The 25,649-nt window shown below is 43.0% G+C and overlaps 1 protein-coding gene across 2 annotated transcripts in view; it reads left to right on the top strand.

Moving 5' to 3' along the window:
- The window catches only part of LOC129710388 (integrin alpha-8-like), a 152,124-nt gene extending 131,283 nt beyond the window's left edge, over positions 1 to 20,841 (top strand). Inside the window, exons 26-31 of one of the 2 annotated variants that reach the window (XM_055657353.1) lie at positions 1,976 to 2,089; positions 3,787 to 3,900; positions 4,799 to 4,900; positions 14,157 to 14,279; positions 16,283 to 16,287; positions 18,304 to 20,841. In XM_055657353.1, the coding sequence (XP_055513328.1) occupies positions 1,976 to 2,089; positions 3,787 to 3,900; positions 4,799 to 4,900; positions 14,157 to 14,279; positions 16,283 to 16,287; positions 18,304 to 18,358 (513 nt within the window). In that variant the 3' untranslated portion in view covers positions 18,359 to 20,841. Of the gene's footprint in view, positions 1 to 1,975; positions 2,090 to 3,786; positions 3,901 to 4,798; positions 4,901 to 14,156; positions 14,625 to 16,282; positions 16,288 to 18,303 lie in introns of those variants that run through there. The other variant, XM_055657352.1, reaches the window with a different exon arrangement.
- The last annotated feature ends 4,808 nt before the right edge of the window (positions 20,842 to 25,649 follow it).

Raw genomic sequence — 25,649 nt, forward strand, 5'->3', positions numbered from 1 at the left:
AAAGAAAACTGGCAGGGAATATAAAAACTGACTGCAAAAGGTTTTATAGATATGTGAAGAGAAAAAGATTAGTTAAAACAAATGTAGGTCCCTTGCAGTCAGAAACAGGTGAATTGATCATGGGGAACAAGGATATGGCGGACCAATTGAATAACTACTTTGGTTCCGTCTTCACTAAGGAAGACATAAATAATTTGCCGGAAATAGCAGGGGACCGGGGGTCAAAGGAGTTGGAGGAACTGAGTGAAAACCAGGTTAGCCAGGAAGTGGTGTTAGGTAAATTGAATAGATTAAAGGCTGATAAATCCCCAGGGCCAGATAGGCTGCATCCCAGAGTACTTAAGGAAGGAGCCCCAGAAATAGTGGATGCATTAGTGATAATTTTTCAAAACTCTTTAGATTCTGGAGTAGTTCCTGAGGATTGGAGGGTAGCTAATGTAACCCCACTTTTTAAAAAGGGAGGGAGAGAGAAAACGGGGAATTACAGACCAGTTAGTCTAACATCGGTAGTGGGTAAACTGCTAGAATCATTTATAAAAGATGGGATAGCAGCATATTTGGAAAGTGGTGAAATCATTGGACAAAGTCAGCATGGATTTGTGAAAGGTAAATCATTTCTGACGAATCTTATAGAATTTTTCGAGGATGTAACTAGTAGAATGGATAAGGGAGAACCAGTGGTTGTGTTATATCTGGACTTTCAAAAGGCTTTCGACAAGGTCCCACATAAGAGATTAGTATACAAACTTAAAGCACACGATATTGGGGGTTCAGTATTGATGTGGATAGAGAACTGGCTGGCAGTCAGGAAGCAAAGAGTAGGAGTAAATGGGTCCTTTTCACAATGGCAGGCAGTGACTAGTGGGGTACTGCAAGGCTCAGTGCTGGGACCCCAGCTATTTACAATATGTATTAATGATTTAGACGAGGGAATTGAATGCAACATCTCCAAGTTTGCGGATGACACGAAGCTGGGGGGCAGTGTTAGCTGTGAGGAGGATGCTAGGAGGCTGCAAGGTGACTTGGATAGGCTGGGTGAGTGGGCAAATGCATGGCAGATGCAGTATAATGTGCATAAATGTGAGGTTATCCACTTTGGTGGCAAAAACAGGAAAGTAGACTATTATCTGAATGGTGGCCGATTAGGAAAAGGGGAGATGCAATGAGACCTGGGTGTCATGGTACACCAGTCATTAAAAGTAGGCATGCAGGTGCAGCAGGCAGTGAAGAAAGCGAATGGTATGTTAGCATTCATAGCAAAAGGATTTGAGTATAGGAGCCAGGAGGTTCTACTGCAGTTGTACAGGGTCTTGGTGAGACCACAGTTGTAATAGATATTGGTGACGCTGCATTTGAAATATTGTGTTCAGTTTCGGACTTAAGGAAGGATGTTGTTAAACTGGAAAGTGGGCAGAGTAGATTTACAAGGATGTTGCCAGGATTTGAGGGCCTGAACTACAGGGGGAGGTTGGGTGGGCTAGACCTTGGAGTGCCGGAGGATAATCTTATAGAGGTGTATAAGATCATGAGGGGAATAGATAGGATGAATGCACAATCTCTTACCCAGAATAGGGGGATCAGAAACCAAAGGACACAGGTGAAAGGTGAGAGGAGAAAGAGTTAGGAAACTGAGGGGCAACTTTTTCACACATCGAGAGGGTGATGGGTATACGGAATGCCAGACAAGATAGTTAAGACAGGTACTATTGGACAGGTACACGGATAGGAAGGTTTAAGAAGGATATGGGCCAAATGCGGGCGGGTGGGATTAGTGTAGATGGGACATCTTGGTCGGTATGGGCAAGTTGGGCCAAAGGGCCTGTTTCCACGCTGTATGACTCCATGGCAGATCATGGAAAATCCAGTCTGATGTTCCTCAATGAAATTGTTAAAAATAGATTCATGATCTAACTGTGATTGTTGTCAAAAATATCTTAAGGATCTTTAGTAAGTTATACTCTTCTTTTACCTGTAGGTCCTGTCTTTAAGCACGCAGAGTCCATTTACTACTGAGAACATTCGTCATGAGTTGAATAAAAGAGATGTCAACAAACCTGAAGCTTTAGTGGAGGAAACCATCTTAAATTTGGTAAGAATGATCATCAAAAACTCATATGAAAATTATTTGATGTTCTAATTTTTGCTTGTTCTTATAAAGTCACTCTGCACACAATTATCCCAAGCTGTTGCTATGAAGTAATATCTTGGCATATTAATTGATTCCATCTTTCCAGTTGGCTGAGTCTGCATAGAGTGAAGGGCCTGTCCCACATTGCGACTTTTTCAGTGACTACAAACGCACTAAAAACCGTCGAGTTGTACGACACGCCGCTCCACCCGCCTTCAACACAAGACGGTTACACCAAAGTACAATAATCACATTGGAAATGAATTTATCTGCAATAAATCTAAGGACCAATAACTTTTTAAAGGATAAGTCGGCGCTATATATACCCGCATCACCAGCCGTCACTCGCAGGACAGGATTAGTCTGCGTGTGACAGGGCGCACAACATGATAAGACACCCAGATGTCACCTGAAGATTTTGAACATTCCAAAATCCAGGGGCGACAGGGAGACACTGGGATTCACATGCGTCACGCCCCGATCACGCCGCGACAACCTCTTTTCAGGCTGTCGCCGAAAATGTCGCCCAAGTGGGACAGGCCCTTGAGTTGCCATCTATATACATTGGAAGAACACAAACTACTGGAGTAACTCAGCGGGCCAGGCAGGATCGCTGGAAAACATGTTTTTGGTCAAAATACATTCTTCACACATGTTTTTTTTTGTAAAGCAGTCTGTCGGTTCTTTGTTTCCACAGTGAAAGGATGCTGGCCCATTAACTGCTAACTTTCTGCTGTCAAAAATGTAACAAAAGGCTGCAGGTGCAAAGTGGTTGTAATGCAAAAGAGTTGCCTCACTTATAATCACACATTCAGAGCCCAAGGCAGGATAAGCATTTCAATCCATAGCTTCATTAAAACCAGCACATTCCAAGTACAATGGACTCTTGGCCCATTTAGGTCTAAATTTAAAATGGTTTCTGCTTGCTTATTCTAAAAAAATGATAATTTCCTGTCAACTGTGATAGTTCCCACTTCTATTTTCTTACATTTAATGATTCAAGACTTTTCAGGAAAATATTATGGGTCAGGTTAAACATTTGTTTTTAATTCCCCTACCTTGGGCCTACTCTTTAGATTGTTGGTGTCAGATCATGGGAATATGCAATTTTGGAATAGGATCTCTAAAGATTTTGCATGCTTTCTGGGAGATCTTGGTGATGGACAATAGTCCATCTGGTTCATTGTTGTGTGATTTGTGAGCAAGTATACGTACATTAATCCTATCAACTTTGACATCAGTCAGGTCTGCCTTCACTCTTTAGATGGCCTGAGTTTACCATTAGATTTTACCAAATTATGCAATGGCTCTTGATGGCTCTTTACCAATGTGTTAACATTGCAATATAATGCTTGTTTTTATCGGGAATCATTCGGGCTATCAATGACAATAACCATTTTGTCCAGTTAATGATATTTGTCCTAGATACCAAAATCTGGCCCTGCCGATTATTAACAAAATAGGCTTTGAATCCCAAAGGCATTAACTCTTCATCTGGACTGACTCATGGTGGAAATAAATCATGCTTGGGCTTCTGACGTGCTTTTTTATTAAGGAGTGCATTGGTTATGAACATTATATTGTGAGAGGATAAAGTATTACCACCTCTGCATGGGTCTAACAAACATTAAGGCTGATTAAGGTTGTCTTCATTTTAGACCTGTGACGTTTCCAAATGTGTGAAAATTGTGTGCCATGTGGGTCGTCTGGAGAGAAATAAGAGAGCAGTGATCAGCATACAATCCACTCTCAGAATGGAGCCCTTCATAAAGGTAAACCACAGCTTCAGCTTCCAAGTCAGTCATATCATGGTGATGAAAATAATATTACAGTGGTGGATGGTTATAGTAATCCCACCGAATCCACGCCCACCAGCGATCCTCACGCACTAACGCTATCCTACATACACTAGGGACAATTTACAATTTTACCAAGCCAATAAACCTACAAACCTGTATGATTTTGGAGTGTGGGAGGAAACCGGAGATCCCGGAAAAAATCCACGCAGGTCATGGGGAAAACGTACAAACTCCGTACAGACAGCATCTGTAGCCATGATCAAACCCGGGTCTCTGGCGCTGTGAGGCAGCAACTCTACCGCTGTGCCACCGTGCCGTCACAGTAGTTAGAGGAAATTTGATAAAACGAGAGACCAAGCATAGACTAGGCGACTGTTTCACCGAATATTTGCACTTGTTCCATCTTGGCCTGCTGGATCTCCCGTTCCCATATTGTTCTTTCTGTCCTGGGCCTCGTCCATTGCCAGAGTGAGGCCACTGGCAAACTGGAGGAACAGCACCTCATATTCCACTTAGGTAGCTTCCAACATAATGGGATGAACACTGAATTCCTCAAGCTCCCAACACTTATTTACATGGATCTTAAAAATAAATAAAATGCTGGAGTAACTCAGAGGGACAGGCAGCATCTCTGGATATATAGAATGGGTGACAAGAAACCTTGTGAAGGGCCTGCAGAAGGGTCTCGACTCAAAACATCACCCATTCCTTCTATCCAGAGATGCTGCCTGTCCCTCTGCGTTACTCCAGCATTTTATGTGCATCTTCAGTGTAAAGCAGCATCTGCAGTTCCGTCCTATACATGAATCTTAATTTTGTCTAGAAAATAACGGGGAAGAAGTAAACAAAACCACAAATTTGTGTTTTGCAGAATCAATACAAACAGTATACTTTCCAGTCCAGAGCATCTTTCATTGTGAAAGAAATGCCGTACAAAGTAGAGCCTGAAGAATTCCCCAGTGGCAATACCATGGTGAGTACCGACGATTCCGATCCCAGCTGTTGGAACCCATCCAAGCTCCAGCCACGCGGCATATTGGTTAACATAGAGGTGTTATGAATAAATGCAACAAGGATTCTCCCAGTCAGACAACATATTCACTGGAAGACTGGTGGGCCTGTCCCACTTAGGCGACTCTTTAGGCGACTGCCAGGGACTAGTTTTAATGGAATTCACCTACAATACCTGTCGACAACCTACGACAGTAAAAATTCAAGTCAAGTCAAGTCAAGTCACTTTTATTTCTATAGCACATTTAAAAACAACTCTCGTTGACCAAAGTGCTTTACATTGGTCGAGGTGCTAACGTTATACAACAGTGGTCTTAAAAGAGTCGATGGAGGGGGCAATTCTGATGGGAAGAGGGATGCTGTTCCACAGTCTAGGAGCTGCTGTTGCCACTGTCGCCACTGTTGCCGAAAAACTTTCAACATGTTGAAAATTTTGCGGCAGTCGCCTGTAGTTGCCCCAAAAATCACCTAAGTGGGACAGGCCCTTTAGGTTGCAAGTAGGAATCTTGTTGTTTCCATTGATCTTTTGCTGATGTTATCCATAATGGAACAATCATCCGCCTACTTGCATTTGCCCCATTAATCTGTTCACTGCCAAATATTAATTTCACTATTGGCCATGACCCAATTTTACCCGGGGGTGGGGCGCTGAACAGGTTAAAGAAATGAAGGAGTAAATTTGACTTTATCTCAGAATCTTAGGATAGCACATTTAATAGAACTACTGCCTTCACTGCTCCAGTGACGGTCCAAACCTGACCTCTTGCGTCTATGTGGAGTTTGTATATTCTGCTCGTGATCATATGGAAATCCTCCCACAAGTTCTAGTCTTTTTCTTGCATTCCTAAGACGTGCGGTTTGGTAGATTAAATGACCGCTGTAAACAGAGCCAAATGTAGGGGATTTAGCCCTGTTTCGGCCCGAAACATTACCTATTTCCTTCGCTCCATAGATGCTGCCTCACCCGCTGAGTTTCTCCAGCATTTTTGTCCACCTTCGATTTTGCAGCATCTGCAGTTCCTTCTTGGACAAATGTAGGGGATGGTGGGATCTGGAGGAGTTAATGAGTGTGCGGAGAGAATATAATGAGATTAGGATAAGAATAATGTAAACAGTGGTTGGTGCAGACATGGTGAGCTCAAGGGTTGGCTTCCATCCTGTATGAGTCCGTGGCTTATCCCACATCAGGATATCCAAAAGATTCAAGATTCAAGAGAGTTTATTGTCATGTGTCCCAGATAGGACAATGAAATTCTTGCTTTGCTTCAGCACAACAGAATATAGTAGGCATGAATACAGAACAGATCAGTGTGTCCATATACCATTATATAAATATATACACACATGAATAAATAAACAGAACAAGTGCAAATAAACAGATAAAGGGCTATTAATGTTCAGAGTTTTGTTTCAGTTGAGTTTAATAGCCTGATGGCTGTGGGAAAGTAGCTATTCCTGAACCTGGACGTTGCAGTCTTCAGGCTCCTGTACTTTCTACCTGAAGGTAACAGGGTGATGAGTGTGTGGCCAGGATGGTGTGGGTCCTTGATGATACTGCCAACCTTTTTGAGGCAGCGACTGCGATAGATCCCCTCGATGGTAGGGATGTCAGAGCCGATGATGGACTGGGCAGTATTTACTACTTTTTGGAGTCTTTTCCGCTCCTGGGCGCTCAAGTTGCCGAACCAAGCCACGATGCAACCGGTCAGCATGCTCTCTACTGTGCACCTGTAGACGTTAGAGAGAGTCCTCCATGACATACCGACTCTCCGTAATCTTCCTAGGAAGTAGAGGCGCTGATGCTTTCTTTATGATTGCATCAGTGTTCATCTTATAATCATTGAGGTGTACAGACATAAGAAAATGAGCTAACCAATTTATACAATACAAATGTGTACGGTCTCGACACGAAGCATCACCCATTCCTTCTCTCCAGAGATATTGCCTGTCCCTCTTGAGTTACTCCAGCTTTTTGTGTCTTATACAATGCAAAACACAATAATATGATGAGAACACTTGTATTCTTCAATATGGTGCAGTGGAGGTGTTTTGCATTCATCAAGGAGGCAGATGGACCCTGAGTTTAGTTCTTCATCTGTAACAAGACCTCTCCTTCTGGGACACCAGCTTGTAAATGTGGCGATTTTAACACATAGAAACATAGAAAATAGGTGCAGGAGTAGGCCATTCGGCCCTTCGAGCCTGCACCGCCATTCGATATGATCATGGCTGATCATCCAACTCGGTATCCCATCCCTGCCTTCTCTCCATACCCCCTGATCACTTTAGCCACAAGGGCCAACTCTAACTCCCTCTTAAATATAGCCAATTAACTGGCCTCAACTACCTTCTGTGGCAGAGAATTCCAAGATTCACCACTCTCTGTGTAGTACAATTTATAACACAATCAATATCAAGGGATTTATTGCTGTGGAGTCTATGAAAACAATGTCCAATCATGGAGTGCAAGAATTTTCTTCTCAAAGTAATATTCGGGGACAATAATAAGAAGTACGTATGAACAAAAATAGGAGTAGGTCCCTCAGCTCTAGAGCCCATCTCAATATTCAATACACTCATGCCAGAACTATCTGGGACTGATCTCATTCCCTGTGCTATTTCCTCCTTGACCTTAATTCTCAGTTAATTCAAAAATATATTTATTCTAAATATTCCCAATAATCTTGCCTCCATAATCCTCCAGGGAAGAGAATTTTCTGAGATTCGCCACCTTCTGAGAAGATCTAATGCCCCTCAGTTTTAAAAGACCATCCTCTAATCTTGTAACCATTATTCTTCATTCAAGATTTTCCGACTTTTAAAGAGATCTCCATATCTACTTTGTGTAGGAAGGAACTGCAGATGCTGGTTTAAACTGAAGATAGACACAGAAAGCTGGAGTAACTCAGCAGGGTCAGATAGCATCTCTGGAGAAAAGAAATAGGTGATGTTTTAGGTCAAGACCTTTCTTCAGACTGGGTCTCCCATTTCCCTTTCCCTGAGTCTTAAGATGCCAATGCTTCAATTATACCGACCCTCAGTCGTCTCATGCCAAAAGAATATAGATCTAGTTTCTTTAGCCTTGTGATAAGCTACCAGCTCATCCCAAGAAATGGCATAGTGAATCTCTCCTGGGCTATGTCCAAAGCTAGCGAACCCTTTCTTGAATAAGGTAACCAAACCAATGCACAATGCTCTCGATGAGGTCACACCAACACCTTGTATAATTGTTTAACTCTTTCCCATCTCTAATCTCGAACACTCGGGTCATAGAGTCATGGAGTGACCCAGTGTGGAAACAGGCTCTTCGGCCCAACTTGCCCACACCGGCCAACATGTCCCAGGTGCACTAGTGCCAGGATTTGATCCATATCACTCCAAACCTGACCTATCCTTGTCTGACCACTACCTGTCTAACTGCTTCTTAAACGTTGGGATAGTCCCTGCCTCAACTACCCTAGTCTGGCAGCTTGTTCTATGCACCCACCACCCTTTGTGTAAAAAGTTACCCCTCAGATTTATTTTAAATCTTTTCCCCTTCACCTTAAACATATGTCCTCTGATCCTCGATTCACCTACTCTGGGCAAGAGACTCTGTGCATCTACCCGATCTATTCCTCTCATGATCTTATACACCACTTGCAAGAATGGCGAGTATTCCATTTGCCTTCCTATTATTTGCTAATTTCTTGGTAGTTGTGTACAAGAACAAAGGCGACACAGTGGTGCAGCTGATAGATTTGCTGCCTCACGGTGCCAGAGATCCAGGTTCAATCCTGACCTTGGGTGCTGTCCATGTGGAGTTTTCACATTCTCCCTGTGACTACGTGGGTTCCCTCCAGGTGCTCGGGCTTCCTCCCAAGTCCCAAAGACATGTGGGTTGGTAGGTTAATTGGCCTCTGTAAATTGTCCCTAGTGTTTAGGGAGTGAATGAGAAAATGGGATGACATAGCACTTGTGTGAATGAGTGATAGATGGTTGGCATGGACTAGGTGGGCCGAAGGGCCTGTTTCCATGCCATATGACCCAACTAAACACTTGGACCCCTTTGTACAGTTACACATAGAAACATAGACATAGAAACATAGAAATTAGGTGCAGGAGTAGGCCCTTCGAGCCTGCACCGCCATTCAATATGATCATGGCTGATCATCCAACTCAGTATCCCGTACCTGCCTTCTCTCCATACCCTCTGATCCCCTTAGCCACAAGGGCCACAGCTAACTCCCTCTTAAATATAGCCAATGAACTGGCCTCGACTACCCTCTGTGGCAGAGAGTTCCAGAGATTTACCACTCTCTGTGTGAAAAAAGTTCTTCCCATCTCAGTTTTAAAGGATTTCCCCCTTATCCTAGCTGTGACCCCTTGTCCTGGACTTCGGGATAATCTTCCTGCATCTAGCCTGTCCAACCCCTTAAGAATTTTGTAAGTTTCTATAAGATCCCCTCTCAATCTCCTAAATTCTAGAGAGTATAAACCAAGTCTATCCAGTCTTTCTTCATAAGACAGTCCTGACATCCCAGGAATCAGTCTGGTGAACCTTCTCTGCACTCCCTCTATGGCAATAATGTCCTTCCTCAGATTTGGAGACCAAAAACTGTACGCAATACTCCAGGTGTGGTCTCACCAAGACCCTGTACAACTGCAGTAGAGCCTCCCTGCTCCTATACTCAAATCCTTTTGTTATGAAAGCGAACATACCATTCGCTTTCTTCACTGCCTGCTGCACCTGCATGCCTACTTTCAATGACTGGTGTACCATGACACCCAGGTCTTGCTGCATCTCCCCTTTTCCTAGTCGGCCACCATTTAGATAATAGTCTGCTTTCCTGTTTTTGCCACCAAAATGGATAACCTCACATTTATCCACATTATAATGCATCTGCCAAACATTTGCCCACTCACCCAGCCTATCCAAGTCACCTTGCAGTCTCCTAACATCCTCCTCACAGCTAACACTGCCCCCCAGCTTAGTGTCATCCGCAAACTTGGAGATATTGCCTTCAATTCCCTCTTCCAGATCATTAATATATATTGTAAATAGCTGGGGTCCCAGCACTAAGCCTTGCGGTACCCCACTAGTCACTGCCTGCCATTGTGAAAAGGACCCGTTTACTCCTACTCTTTGCTTCCTGTTTGCCAGCCAGTTCTCTATCCACATCAATACTGAACCCCCAATGCCGTGTGCTTTAAGTTTGTATACTAATCTCTTATGTGGGACCTTGTTGAAAGCCTTCTGGAAGTCCAGATACACCACATCCACTGGTTCTCCCCTATCCACGCTACTAGTTACATCCTCGAAAAATTCTATAAGATTCGTCAGACATGATTTACCTTTCGTAAATCCATGCTGACTTTGTCCAATGATTTCACCACTTTCCAAATGTGCTGCTATCCCATCTTTAATAACTGACTCTAGCAGTTTCTCCACTACCGATGTTAGACTAACTGGTCTGTAATTCCCCGTTTTCTCTCTCCCTCCCTTCTTAAAAAGTGGGGTTATGTTTGCTACCAGCGAATCCTCAGGAACTACTCCAGAATCTAAAGAGTTTTGAAAGATTATTACTAATGCATCCACTATTTCTGGAGCTACTTCCTTAAGTACTCAGGGATGCAGCCTATCTGGCCCTGGGGATTTATCGGCCTTTAATCCATTCAATTTACCCAACACCACTTCCCGGCTAACCTGGATTTCACTCAATTCCTCCAACTCCTTTGACCCGCGGTCCCCTGCTATTTCCGGCAAATTATTTATGTCTTCCCTAGTGAAGACGGAACCAAAGTAGTTATTCAATTGGTCCGCCATATCCTTGTTCCCCATGATCAACTCACCTGTTTCTGACTGCAAGGGACCTACATTTGTTTTAACTAATCTCTTTCTTTTCACATATCTATAAAAACTTTTGCTGTCAGTTTTTATTTTCCCTGCCAGTTTTCTTTCATAATCTATTTTTCCTTTCCTAATTAAGCCCTTTGTCCACCTCTGCTGGTCTCTGAATTTCTCCCAGTCCTCCAGTATGCTGTTTTTTCTGGCTAATTTGTACGCATCATCCTTCGCTTTGATATTATCCCTGATTTCCCTTGTTGTCCACGGATGTACTACCTTCCCTGATTTATTCTTTTGCCAAACTGGGATGAACAATTTTTGTAGTTCATCCATGCAGTCTTTAAATGTCTTCCATTGCATATCCACCGTCAACCCTTTTAGAATTAATTGCCAGTCAATCTTGGCCGATTCACGTCTCATACCCTCAAAGTTACCTTTCTTTAAGTTCAGAACCATTGTTTCTGAATTAACAATGTCACTCTCCATCCTAATGAAGAACTCAAACATATTATGGTCACTCTTGCCCAACGGGGCACGTACAACAAGACTGCTAACTAACCCTTCCTCATTACTCAATACCCAGTCTAAAATAGCCTGCTCTCTCGTTGGTTCCTCTACATGTTGATTTAGATAACTATCCCGCATACATTCCAAGAAATCCTCTTCCTCAGCACCCCTGCCAATTTGATTCACCCAATCTATATGTAAATTGAAGTCACCCATTATAACTGTTTTGCCTTTGTCGCACGCATTTCTAATTTCCTGTTTGATACCATCTCCAACTTCACTACTACTGTTAGGTGGCCTGTACACAACACCCACCAGCGTTTTCTGCCCCATAGTGTTTCGCAGCTCTACCCATATCGATTCCACATCCTCAAAGCTAATGTCCTTCCTTTCTATTGCGTTAATCTGCTCTCTAACCAGCAACGCTACACCACCTCCTTTTCCTTTCTCTCTATCCCTCCTGAATATTGAATATCCCTGGATGTTCAGCTCCCAGCCTTGGTCACCCTGGAGCCATGTCTCCGTGATCCTTTTGTACAGTTCCCCCTTACCTCAAAACAGATCCCAGTGATCTAAGAATCTAAATCTCTGCCCCGTGCACCAGTTCCTCAGCCACACATTCAGGTCCCGTATCTCCCTGTTCCTGCTCTCGCCAGCACGAGGAACTGGAAGCAAACCAGAGATAACAACCCTGGAGGTCCTGCTTTTCAACATTTTTCTGAGCTCTCTAAAGTCACGCTGCAGAATATTCATCCCCTTCTTTCCGACATCGTTTGTGCCGACATGCACTACCACTTCGGCAATCTTTCTCCATTTAGATAAGTCACGGTTAAGGGCCTGTCCCACTTGGTGATTTTTTCAGCGACTGCCGGCATCATTGATTGACGTATCAGGTCACCAAAAGATTTGCAGCGTGATACGGTGTGATACGGCGGCGACGCAGCGTGACGCGGCGTGATGACGTATGATGCGCGGTGATTTTTCAAATGTCGCATCATTTCTTTTGTCGCCGCTGGATTTTGAAATGTTCAAAATCTTTTGGCGACACTTAGATCCTTCTTGCTGGAGTGCATAATATCATACTTCCACACATTCATCTCCAGCTGTTATCAGGCAACTGAATCATCCTACCATAACCTGAGAGCAGTGCCGAATTACTATATACCTCATTGGTGACCCTCAGCCTATTCTGGATCGGACTTTGCTGGCTTTGCCTTGCACTAAACATTATTCCCTTATCGTGTGTCTATACACTGTAAATGCATTGATTGTAATCTTATATTGTCTTTCCGCTGACGGGTGAATACGCAACATACGCAAGATCTAATAATAATCTTAGAACTTCATTTTTTAAACAGTTAGTCGCAGTAATATCATGTTATTAAAAACCCATTGGCTTCATGAGAAAAAATTGCAGGTGCCCTGGTTGAGATGTCATTAAATACTGGTGAGGTGATGGAAAACGGGAGGGAAGTAAATGCTGTGCCTCTATTTAAGATGGGCGGAAAGGAAAATCCTGGGAACTATAGGCCAGTGAGCCTGACGTATGTGGTTGGAAAGTTATTAGAGAGTATTCTGAGGGATAAGATGAACATGCATTTGTAGAGATGTTTGATTAGGGATAGTCAACATGGTTTTGTACATGGGAGATCATGCCTCATGGATCTGACTGAATTTCTTGAAGATGCGACCAAAAAGGTGGATGAGGGCAGAGCTGTAGACTTTGTATATATGGACTTCAGCAGGGCATTTGACAAGGTGCCACATGGTAGGCTGCTCTGGAAGGTTAGATCGCATGGGATCCATGAGGACTATCCAACTGTACAGAAAATTGGCTTCATGGAAGGAAGCAGAGGGTGATGGTGAAAGATCGTTTTTTTGGACTGGAGGCCTTTGTCTAGTGGTGTGCCTCAAAGATTGGTGCTGGGCCCATTGCTGTTTGTGTTTATATCAATGAGAATGTACAAGGCAGGATTAGTAAATTTGCAGATGACACTAAAGTGGACAACATGGTAGATAGTAAAGATGGTTCTTGGTTCCAAAATATTCCAAATGGAATCTAAACTGGAGGTGGCAGACGGTGGACTTAAGCAAAAAAGGATTCTTGGAGAAGAAGAGCTACCTTAAATTGGCTATCAAAGGTTTCAGCAGGATTGTGATCAGTTGGGCAAGTGGGCAGAGGATGGTTAATATATTTTAATGAAGATAAATATGTTGTATTTTGGGCAAAGTCTAACAAGGCTAATGAGTCCCCCAGTGTGTTCTTTTTTAAAATCTCTTACCTCGATGGAGATGCAACCTTTTGTGTATCGTATTTCCATCCGCACTGCGGTCTAACATTGAGGAGTTGGCGGCCTTTGCTGGAGACCAAATTTGTGAGCTTCAACTGCGACTTAACATCGTGGACCTCACGGTCCCAGGTTAGAGGCCGACTTCGAGAGTTACAAGCTGCAGGAGCTTTGACTGCCCCAACGTGGGAGCTTCGATCGCCGGGTGCTGATGGTTCGACTTCTCCGACCGCAAGAGAATAAAGAGGAAGAAGATTGCCTTCCATCAGAGTGAGGAATGTGGGGAATCCACTGTGGTGGTTGTTTATGTTAACTTCTATGTAGTTGTGTGTCTTGTTGCTTTAAAGAAGATTTTAGTATGGCGGTATGGTAACTCGAATTTCACTGTACCTTAATTGGTACACATTACAATAAACTGGCATTGAAACGAAACCTTGATATCTATAACTAAATATCTATAATTATATATCTATAATAACTATATCTATGTATATCTATAACTATAACTACAACTATAACTATATCTATAACTAAAACTATAATGTTTAAATGTTATAAGTGCCTTCCATTACAAGGGTATCTCCTTCTATTTGCAGGTAGAATCCATCATTGAATGCAGTGAACCAGAGGGAGCCGGGACTGTGCCAGTCTGGTGTATTATTGTGGCTTTGCTCGGGGGCTTGCTACTCATAGCTACGGTGACATTCATCCTTTGGAAGGTATGTGTGTGGATGCACCTTCCCGCAGAAAACTGCAGATGCTGCAAATCTGACATAATTACTGAAATTGCTGGAAAACATTCAGCAGGTCAAGCAGCATCTGTGGTAGATAGAAACAGTGTTAACGTTTCGCTTGAGATCCTTCATCAGAATTGGGAAAGAGATGAAAAAAACTTAATTTGAAGTTGCAGAGAAGGTAACAGATGTGCTGTGCAGGAAGGAACTGCTGTTTAACTACTGGTTTAAAGATAGGCACAAAAAAGCTGGAGTAACTCAACGGGTCAGACAGCACCTCTGGAAAATAGGACCAGGTGACGTTTCAGGTCGGGACCCTTCTACGGACTAGTTAGAGAAAAGGTAATCGAGAGATATAGGCGCTGATGTCGAGAGATAAAGAACAATGAATGAAAGATATGCAAAAAAGTAACAATGATGAAGGAAACAGCTGTCTCCGGAGAGAAGGAAGAGGTGATATTTTGGGTCGATACCCTTCTTCAGACTGGGAGTCAGGGGAAACTGAGAGTCAGAGAGATTGTTGGGAATGATTGAAAGTAACACTGGGATATTGGTGATAGGTTGAGTCCAGTTAAGCGAGGCAGTTAGAGGGTGATTATACTTTGTCCTTGGACACAGAGATTGATAAGAGGATCGGGAAGGGAGCTACAACTCTCGCTCACCTCACAACCTGAGTGTGGGCCAACCCAAAGCTGACGGTGAAGACAAAGATAGCAGTCTACAATGCCTGTGTCAACAGCACGCTGCTGTACGGCAGTGAGACATGGACTACATATGCCAGACAGGAGAAAAGATTCAACACCTTCCACCTTAGAAGCATCCGCCGTATCCTGGGCATATCCTGGCAAGACAGAGTGTCCAACACCGAGATCCTGTCTGGCGCTGGTCTTCCCAGTCTGTACACTCTACTCAGGCAGACAAGACTGCATCCACCGCATGGAGGATGTCCGTGTTCCAAAAGACATCCTCGATGGAGAGCTGACATCTGGAAGGAGAACCATCGGCCGCCCCCAGCTACGTTACAAGGACGTCTGCAAGAGAGATATGAAGGCGCTCGACATCGATGTGGAATCCTGGGAGAGCCTTGCAACTGACGGCACCGAGGTGGCGAGGTACCCTGAACCAACGTCTCAAAACGGGGGAAGAGAAACTGTTGAACGCAGCGGCAGACAAGCGGGCGCACAGAAAGGGGAGCAGCAACTTCAACAAACCAGAGACCACACACACAAATGGGACCTTTGCCACAGAGACTGTCACTCCCGCATTGGTCTCTTCATCCACAAGCGACGCTGCTCCAGCTGAGGTTTGGAGCAAGCAGCCAACAACTAGGATGCATCACCCATGGTCAGTCATGACCGAGGGGGGCCTATTACTATACTTTGTCTGTTCTATCAGATGTACAGGCAGGGCTATGGGACATGCCCAGTGGCTATTGCTGTTGTAAGCTATCCATCTGAGACTTTGACTCAGTTTTTTCCTCACCATTATTAAGTTTAGGGTTATTATTGCCGAGGTATGGTGAAAAGCTTTGTTCTGCATTCTATCCAATCAAATCAGATATACCACACAAAAGGACAGCAGTTGTTGCCTTACAGCGCTTACAGACTGAGGTTGCTGTCTACACGGAGTACGCTCTCCCCGCTTTCCATGAGATATTTGGTTTCCTCCCACACTCCAAAGACATACAGGTTTGTAGGTTAATTGGCTTGGTGTATGTGTAATTTGTTCCTAGTGTGTGTAGGATAGTGTCAATGTGCAGGGATCGCTGGTCGGTGCGGACTTGGTGGGCTGAAGGACCTGTTTCCGCACTGTATCTCTAAACTAAACTAAACGTAAATTCAATCAAGTCAAATTCAAGTACAGTAGATAGAGCAAAGGGGAAGATACTGAGTGCAGAATATAGTCCACAGCATGGTAGAGCAACAGTCCCATAGACAAAAGTTCAAAGTCCTTAATGGCATTTTTTGGTGGATCTCTGTAATGATTAGTGCGGGTGTCAGAGGTTATGGGGAGAAGGCAGTAGAATGGGGTTGAGAGGGAAATATAGATCAGACATGATTGAATGGCGGAGTTGACTTGATGGGCCGAATGGCCTAATTTGGCTCATTATGAATTCATGAACTTATGAAAGACTGTTCAGAAGCCTAATAACAGAGGGGACAAACAATAGTCAAGGGAATATACAATGTATAGTATATCCAATCTATTTGGATAGCATGCAAAACAAAGCTTTTCACTGCACCCTGGTATACGTGGAAATGATAAACTTAGACCAAAAGTTGAAGATGCAGAGTGCAGAACATAGTTCTCAGCATTGTAGAGCATCAGTTCCATAGATAAAAGAATAATATCCATAATTGGGTAGAGGTGAATTAGACAGCAGCCTAGCTTATGGAAGGTCCATTCAGAAGCCTGATAATAAAGGGGAAGAAGTTATTCAGTAGCTTCTGACAGGTGGGAGCAGGGAGAAGAAGGAATGACGAGGATTGTACATGTCTGTCCATGTTGGTTGCTTTTCCAGGGGCAGGGCGAAGTGTCGGTGGATTCAGTGGCGGGAAGTTCAGTCTGATCTGCAGGGCATATTACACATTGCTGCTAAATGCAACACATGGTATGGACATCATTGTCCAGCTGGGTCATTTACCTAAATTACCTGGTCTCACCCTACCATCACTCCTTGTCCTATCCATCACTTCTGCCACTTTCTCTGCAACTTACTCCCTTTCGAATACTGAAGAAAACAGATCTCTGCGCTGAAACATTAAGTTTCTATTTTTAAGACTTAAAATAAGACTTCCTAATGAATATCTGTTTGATGTTGTGTTGTTTAATGCGTGAAGATTTGGGAGACATTCCAACTATCACTTAGCTACTGGAGTGAAGGGTTCACCTACCCACCCCTGAGACATTGTGGCTGCTCTTCAGTTCCAAGGCTTTCATTAAGGATAAAATTAGGATTGTTTCTTTAACAGACTGTCAGTTTGTCAGGCTGGTGATGAAGATAATAATTATCTCATGTAAGTCTAAGCAAGAGGGATCCAAACTTCAAGGAAGGTAAAGGGAATTTGCTGCTGACAAATTTCCAGTGTTGAAATATTTGGTTGAATTCCCAAAATGTAATTGGGAATGTAACCAGATATTTCAATACTGAAGATATATTTAAAGATGGTGCTAGTGATGCAAATTAAGGGGGATACTAAGATCTTCATCATGAGATCAGAAGAAAGTGGCAAAAAGTGGTCATTATGGAAAAAAAACAGCCATAGCCAATATCTAAGATTCAACAAAATATGAAAACTTAAACTAAACTATTAGCTACAAGAAGATATTGGACCTACGTAGAATATTTTCTGTAGAATGCCTGATAGAAGTATAAAAACATTATGAGAGGCATAGATATAGCAGACAATCAGAACCTTTTTCTGGGGTGGAGATGTCAGGCTAGAGGGCATAGTTTTAAGATGAGAGGAACAAAGTTTCAAGGAGATGTGCGTGACACATTTCCTACACAGGGTGGTGAGTGCCTGGAACGCGCTGCCAAGGCTGGCGGTGATAGTGCTGTGTAAGCGGCTTTTAGATAGGCTCATGGATATGCAGGGAATAGAGGGATATGGATCTTGTGCAGATATGTGAGGAGTTTATCTTGGCGTCATGTTTGCCACAGATATTGTGGGCTAGAAAGCCTGCTCCTGAGCTGCATTTTTCTACTTATTCTATAAGTAGTGAACATTCAAATAAAGGGGTGTATATAAATATATATTTGTGTGTGTGTGTATATGCGCACACGCGCACACACACACACGCACACACACACACACACACACACACACACACACACACACACACACACATATATATTTATATACACCCCTATATTTGAGTGTTCAGTACAGAGCAGGATCTGTTCCAGGTGCTACAAACAGCAGCAGGTCATGCTTATTATCACTGAGAGGGAAGAGATGGGAGTGATGTTTAAATAATTTTTATTTCCTCTTTATTTTTGTTACAGTGTGGATTTTTTCAAAAGGAAACTGCCCCCAACCGAATCAGAAGATTTGTTGTAACGTCTCACCAACAACAACCCCTGTTTCCCAGTGGCCCCAGAATGAAGAGAGTGTTGCCTCCGTCAATCCCAGACATATTGTAAGGGGCACATTCTCACCTTGATGCATCTAGTTAATCTCAGCCACCATGGGCTCCTTCAACAGGGCACTCAGATGTATCTCATGGGCGTTTCTGCCGGGCAGGAGTCTTCACCACAAGCCTTAAAATGATTACCGAAGACGTATTTTCAAATGTGTGAAAGCTGCTTAAAGCAATCAGAGACCTTGCAGATGGTCTTATTTCCAGATGGAGTCACATTTAAATCATAACAAATGTCTGAACATGGGTAACTACTGCCCAAATAATCTCAAACAACCATCATCATTTGTTGCGAGGCAGGTCCAAGTGTAGTTCATTTTTGTTTTGCAGTTCCAACCAAACGCTAACTATTCTAACCAATTCCTACTGAGAGCTACGTACTCTAACCATTTCCTACCTAGCTCGGCGTACTTTAACCATTTCATACCCAGTGCTACATACTATAGCCATTTCCTACCTATCGCTAGCTGCTCTAATCCATTCAAATTTGTGAAATGGGATCCAGGCCCTTCATGGTACATCCTCCCACTTCACTTGGGAATGATTATCAACCTCAACGATACCTTTACCTCTCGGTGTGTCCTTTTCTTCTATCTTGCTCTCATTGTAATCCACATGTTCCTTCTCCACTAAGGTAGCTGGGCTCTCCTGGTTGTAGACGTAGACATAGACCTCAATATCTCACCTATCATACGTGATATCATACTCATGATTCGCACGGTTGTTTCAACTTTGTATCGACTTTCATTTCTATTGTCAGTAATTTTTCAGATATGATAATTATACAAGCCAAAGATGACATTGAGATCCATTGGCATCAGCGCATTTTAAAATTTTAGATATAAATATTCAGTTTTGTTTTCCTGCGTTCACTTTGCTTTCTCCTAAAAATATTTCAGATGTATATCTTAAATGCTTTAGTGATTAAAGATATTGCCCAGGGCAAAACTAAGGAACTCTGGACAAGTCCCTTGTGATATATTTATCTGCCTTTTTCTTTTAGCCTTTCCTCTATCTTTCCCCAAATAATTCTCCTTCTATTTCCTTTTTATATCCAAAATTTAAAAAAGGGATAACAAATGTTAGAAGTAGGTATGTTACAAAACCTACCTGAATCGTGGCTGAGCATCTGCCCCCACCCCGTGTGCGCGTTTTGGCGCTGTTTAGAGGGGGCGGGTTTAAAACGCGATTTTTACTAGGCTGTTCCAATCGAAAATGTTCAGCCTAGTAAATCATTAACGGAAAATCGCTGAAAGACCACGTCGCAAAAGGTATTATTAGTTTTTATGGCCTTGAATAATATTTATAGTAGTTTAAAAATCACTCTCTCACTCCGCAACCTCTCGCAGCCCCAGGGTTTTATAAAGCAAACAATTAAAGGTATGTACCTTATTTTTACATTAAATGGGGCTTGTGTATAACCCTGTAATTAAAGTTTTCTATAGCGAGTAGTTCATTTTGGGCTCTTTATATCCCGCAGTATTTTTCTGGGCACTTGAGGGCACAAATCCAGGGCAATGTGAACGTTCTAAACCAGCGCGTTCACAGGAACCCACTAGAAAGCTGATTTAAAATAGACTTTTAATTTACAGCAAATGAACACTAAATTCCTTCTATTTGGCCTATAAATTGATGTAAATGAGATTTAAAAATCATGTTTTATTGTGAATTATTTGTGAATATTATTTGGACACTTGGGCTATTTAAAAATGTTAATCATTTATTAAGAAATGGATAGATGTTTAGATATAGTAATTGAAGTTTGAAATTAGCTCCAATTGGGTAACTAACTAATTATATGCTTTAATTTCAGGTCATCCAAGTAAGATTATTTTATATTTGTTTCAGAATGCTTCAATCTATGATAACTGAAAATTTCATTCAGTTCTCTTAATTTTTAAGAAGGTTATGGGCTTTTGGCTGTCCACGATCACAGCTTTTTTGTTATGTCCATATAAAATCAACAAGATGCTAATTTCCGAGTATGAAAATGGCCATAACTTTTTTATTAATTGAGATGTGAAAGTGAATTAGGTGTCAAATTCAACTTATTGTTATGCTTTATCTGATGGGATAAATTGCAGACTTGATTTTTTAAATCTCAAAATTTTGTAACATTGCTATTAGAAGGACCAGGAAAGAATACTGAGGTGGCCTGGAATTACTGTTGCAGTTATTCTGAATAAAATATCACAAAATAACACCCATGTCTGTAAATAGATATCCTCTATCTCAAGTTAGGATTCTATGTAAATGCAGAATTTTTAGTTTTAGATTTTTACTGAAGATGTAAGCAATAGTTGTTGCTAGCAACTGTTCTCCACTTCCTAGAGGTTTCAAAGATCCATCTGATCAGTACGGTTGACCAATAAATGTTTTGCTGAAATAAAGATTGCATGTGTCACAGGAACTATCTGTGTTATTGAGACTGTTTTATCCATGTCAATAATTATAGTCTGAAATAAGGAAAGATACATAGTTGTTTACTGCCTTTTGTGATCTCAGGAAGCACCGAATTGCTTTTGAATTGTTGTTACTGGACTCAAGCGTCAAAAGTGTCTCACTGTCATATGTCCCAGATAGAACAATGAAATTCTTAAGGGCCTGTCCCACTTGGGTGTCATTTGCGCGTAATTTACGCGTCATCATATACGCGTCACGACGCGCATTACCCGCGCATGGTGCGTGGTGACGTAGGCAGTGACACGTGGTCCCGCACGGCGCCCCAGAATTTTGGGATGTACAAAATCTTAGCGCGCCATTTGTGTGAGGTGCAAATGACGCCCAAGTGGGACAGGCCCTTTACTTGCTGCAGCACAGCAGTATATGTAAACATAGTGCACTGTAAATAATATCACAAATGAGAGAAAAAAAAGTCCAGTGTGTGTATATACACAAACTCGCAAGCACACACACACACACACACACACACACACACGCACACATATCTATATCGAAATACACACACACAAAAAACAAACAATAGTTGTGCAATAATAATAATAATAGTCTATTGTAATTCAGAGCTTGTTTGAGGTTGTAGTGTTTAATAGCCTGATGGCTGTAGGGAAGAAACAGTTCCTGAACCTGGACGTTACAGTTTTCAGGCCCTTGTACCTTCTTCCCGATGGCAGGGGTGAAAAGAGTGTGTGGCCAGGATGGTGTGGGTCTCTGATAATGGCGACTGCAATAAATCTCTTCGATGGTGGGGAGGTCAGAGCCGGTGATGGACTGGGCAGTGGTCACAATGTTTTGCAGTCTTTTTCGCTTCTGGACATTCAAGTTTCCGAACCAGGCCGTGATGCAATCAGTCAGTATGCGTTCTACTGTACACCTGTAGAAGTGCAAAAGAATCCTCTCTGACATACCGAATCTCCGAAATCTTCTCAAGAAGTAGAGGCGTTAAAGTGCTTCATTTATAATTGCATCGTTGTGCTGGGTCCAGGAAAGATCTTCAAAAATATGCACGCCCAGGAAGTTGTTTTTTGACTCCACCATCATCCCGTTGACCTAAACAGGACTGTGGGTCCTCATCCTTCCCCTTCCAAAGTCCAGAATCATTGGTTTTACTGATATTGAGAGCCACGTTGTTGTGCTGGCACCATTTGGTCAGTCGGTCAATCTCACTTCTATACTCTGACTCATCACCATCTGTAATTTGTCCAACAACGGTGATGTCGTCGGCGAACTTGATAATGGAACCATAGAACTGAGAGTTCTACCAGAAATATATTCAACATTTGTTCGGTCACAACTTGGACACTCCACACATAGCAGCCACCGCATGGCAGCACAGGGGTGACTGTGACGGCGGCTTAAGACTTTCACCAGGATTGCAGAATTATAGCTCTGAGGAAAGGTTGTTTAGTTTAGTTTAGTTTAAAGATACAGCGCGGAAACAGGCCCTTCGGCCCATCGAGTCCGCGCATCCTACGCACACTAGGACAATTTACACATACATCAAGCCAATTAACTTGCAAACAAGTATGTCTTTGTTGTGTGGGAGGAAACTGAAGATCTCGGAGAAAACCCATGCGGTCACCGAGAGTCATAGAGTGATACAGTGTGGAAACAGGCCCTTCAGCCCAACTCGCCCAAACTAGCCAACAATGTTCCAGCTACACTAGTCCCACCTGCCCCCTGGTACATATCACTCCACACTTGTCCTATTCATGTACCTGTCCAACTGTTTCTTAAACGATGGGACAGTCCCAACCACAACTAACTCCTCTGGCAGCTTGTTCCACACGCCCACCATCCTTTGTGTGAAAAAGTTACCCCTCGGATTCCTATTAAATCTTTTCCCCTTCACCTTGAATCTATGTATGTCCTCTGGCCCTCGATTCCCCTACTCTGGGCAAGAGACTCTGTGCATCTATTCCTCTCATGATTTTGTACACCTCTACAAGATCCCCCCTCATCCTCCTGCGCTCCAAGGAATAAAGACCCAGCCTACTCAACCTCTCCCTGTAGCTCACACCATCTAGTCCAGGCAACATCCACGTAAATCATAAACCCACGCGGTCACAGGAAGAAAGTACAAACTGCGTACAGACAGCACCTGTAGTCGGAATCGAAGCCAGGTCTCTGGCGCTGCAAGCGTTGCAAAGCAACAATGCTACCACAGCACCACTGTGGCCGCGGTTGGATAAGCTAAGAAACCGAGGAACCTGAGGGAGTTGTAACAATGGTATAGAAAATTGAAAGAGTCTCAGGAAAGTTGAATAAGAGCATATAGAGATGAACAGGGGTCTTGAAGACCAAGGGTAGAGATTTAAAGCAATTGATAGTAGGATTAGAGAGATGAGGAAGGGGTCTCCCACCTAGTTGAGTCTTTAGAATTGACTGCTTCCATGTTGGAAAAAGTACTTGGATGTTGACTTAAAGAGAGGTAAGCTGCAGGGCTAGAGACCCAGAGCTGGAAGCAGAGGATAGGCTAGTTTAGTTTAGAGATACAATGCGGAAAAAAAGACCCATCAAGTCTCCCTTCATACACCAGCACTATCCAACACATTAGGGATAATTTCCAATTTTACTGAAGCCAATTGACCTACAAACCTGTACATCTTAGGACTGTGGGAGGAAACCAGAGCACCCGGGAAAATCCAGGCGGTCACAGGGAGAACATACTGTATAAACTCCGTACAGACAACACCCACAGTTTGGATTCAACCTGGGTCTCTGACGCTGTAAAGGGCCTGTCCCACTTTCATGACCTAATTCACGACCTCTTCCGAGTTTGCTCTTGACTCATACTCGCAGCATGATCGTCGCGAGGTCGTAGGAGGTCATAGGAGATCGTAGGTAGGTCTTAGGTAGGTCATGATGTTAGTCGTAGGTACTCGTGGCTTCATGTAGATCGTGGCGTTTTACTAGCCTGGTGAAAAATTTCCACGAGTAAAAAAGGTTGTGAATTAGGTCGTGAAAATGGGACAGGCCCTTAAGGCAGCAACTCTACCGCTGTGCCACTGTGATAGGTATCTCTATTACAACTACCACAGACTCAATGGGCTGAATGAACCACCTGCAGAATTTCTGTGCCTCCAGTGTACGAAGAGCATCAGTCAATTCCTGCAAAGAACATTCTCACAAACGCGAGTGTGTTCGTGGACACAACAACGAAGATACCGAGTGCGAGATAAGTTTCAGCGAGGATGTGAGAGAGAGCTGCCTGCTCCTAGGAATAATGCCAGTGGATCCTTCACAACAGTCTAAAAGAGTGGCCAGACATATTTTGCTTTGAAAGATAATACACAGCAGAGCTAATAAAACAATTCTACAGGAAGGCTGCGGTTTAAGTTTGAGTTCAAATCACTGGATTTAATTTAAATTTACTGACAGTGAACTGGGGGGGTGGGAGGGGGGAGATCAAAGTAGGACATTGCGTGGGATACTTTGTAACTATGTCACCGCCCTTTATGTAGTGACTCTTTGCATACCTTGCGTATCCAAAACAACGATTATCACTGTGACCTGTCGCCTGTGACAATAAAGCATCATTCATTCATAACCTACGCTGAATTATGTCAGCAGGACATACACTCATGGATACATACTACGGGAGATTTAGTGTTGTCCTGACTATAAACCGCTGGATTATTGTGGGCCAGCTTGTACTGGTCATGTAATGACAGAGTCAGACAGCACGGAAACAGGCACTTCAGCCCAACTTAGTTTTGTTTTAGTTTAGTTTATTGTCACGTGTACCAAGGTACAGTGAAAAACTTTAGTTGCGTGCGAACCAGTCAGCGGAAGGACAACACATGATTACAATCGAGCCATCCACAGTGTACAAATACATGATAAAAGAATTAACGTTTAGTGCAAGTTAAAATCCAGTAAAGTCCGATTAAAACAGTCCGCGGGGTCTTCAATGAGGTAGATAGTCGCCCAGGATGGCTCTCAAGTTGTTGATAGGATGGTTCAGTTGCCTGATAACAGCTGGAAAGAAACTGTCCCTGAATCTGGAGGTGTGCGTTTACACACTTCTGTACCTCTTGCCTGGTGGGAGAAGGGGCAAGTGGGAGTGTCCAGGGTGAGACTGGTCCTTGATTATGCTGCTGGCCTTGCCGAGGCAGCGTGAGGTGTAGATGGAGTCAATAGAAGGGAGGTTGGTTTGTGTGATGGTTTGGGCTGTATCTACTTGCCCCTGCCGACCAAGTGTCCCATCTACACTCGCCCCACCTGCTCGTGTCTGGCCCATATCCCTCAAATCCTTTCCTATCCATGGACGTATCTAAATGTCTGTTAAACATCTGCTTTTTCCCCTCATGGAAGCTTGGGATTTCGATTTCAGTAACTGAATGTGATTGGAATGCACAACAATCTAACCACAGGTCAGATTTGGTTATTAATATTCTGATCATTTTCAGCAATAATTACATTTTTCACCCTGTTATTCTAAAGGTGCGTGTAACTAATGTTCCTCCTGGATTAATATAGACCGTGTGGCTGAATATGGATGGATTCCCGAGAGTGAAACTAAATGTAAGAAGAAACATAGAAACATATAAAATAGGTGCAGGGGTAGGCCATTCGGCCCATCGAGCCAGCACCGCCATTCAATATGATCATGGCTGATCGTCCAAAATCAGTACCCCGTTCCTGCTTTTCTCCACATATCCCTTGATTCCTTTAGCCCTAAAAGCTAAATTTAACTCTAACTCTCCATTGAAGACAGGCTGATTAATTGTCTCGATCGCATGCACCATC

The sequence above is a fragment of the Leucoraja erinacea genome, chromosome 27 (assembly GCF_028641065.1).
Source record: "Leucoraja erinacea ecotype New England chromosome 27, Leri_hhj_1, whole genome shotgun sequence".
Classification (NCBI taxonomy): Eukaryota; Metazoa; Chordata; class Chondrichthyes; order Rajiformes; family Rajidae; genus Leucoraja; species Leucoraja erinaceus.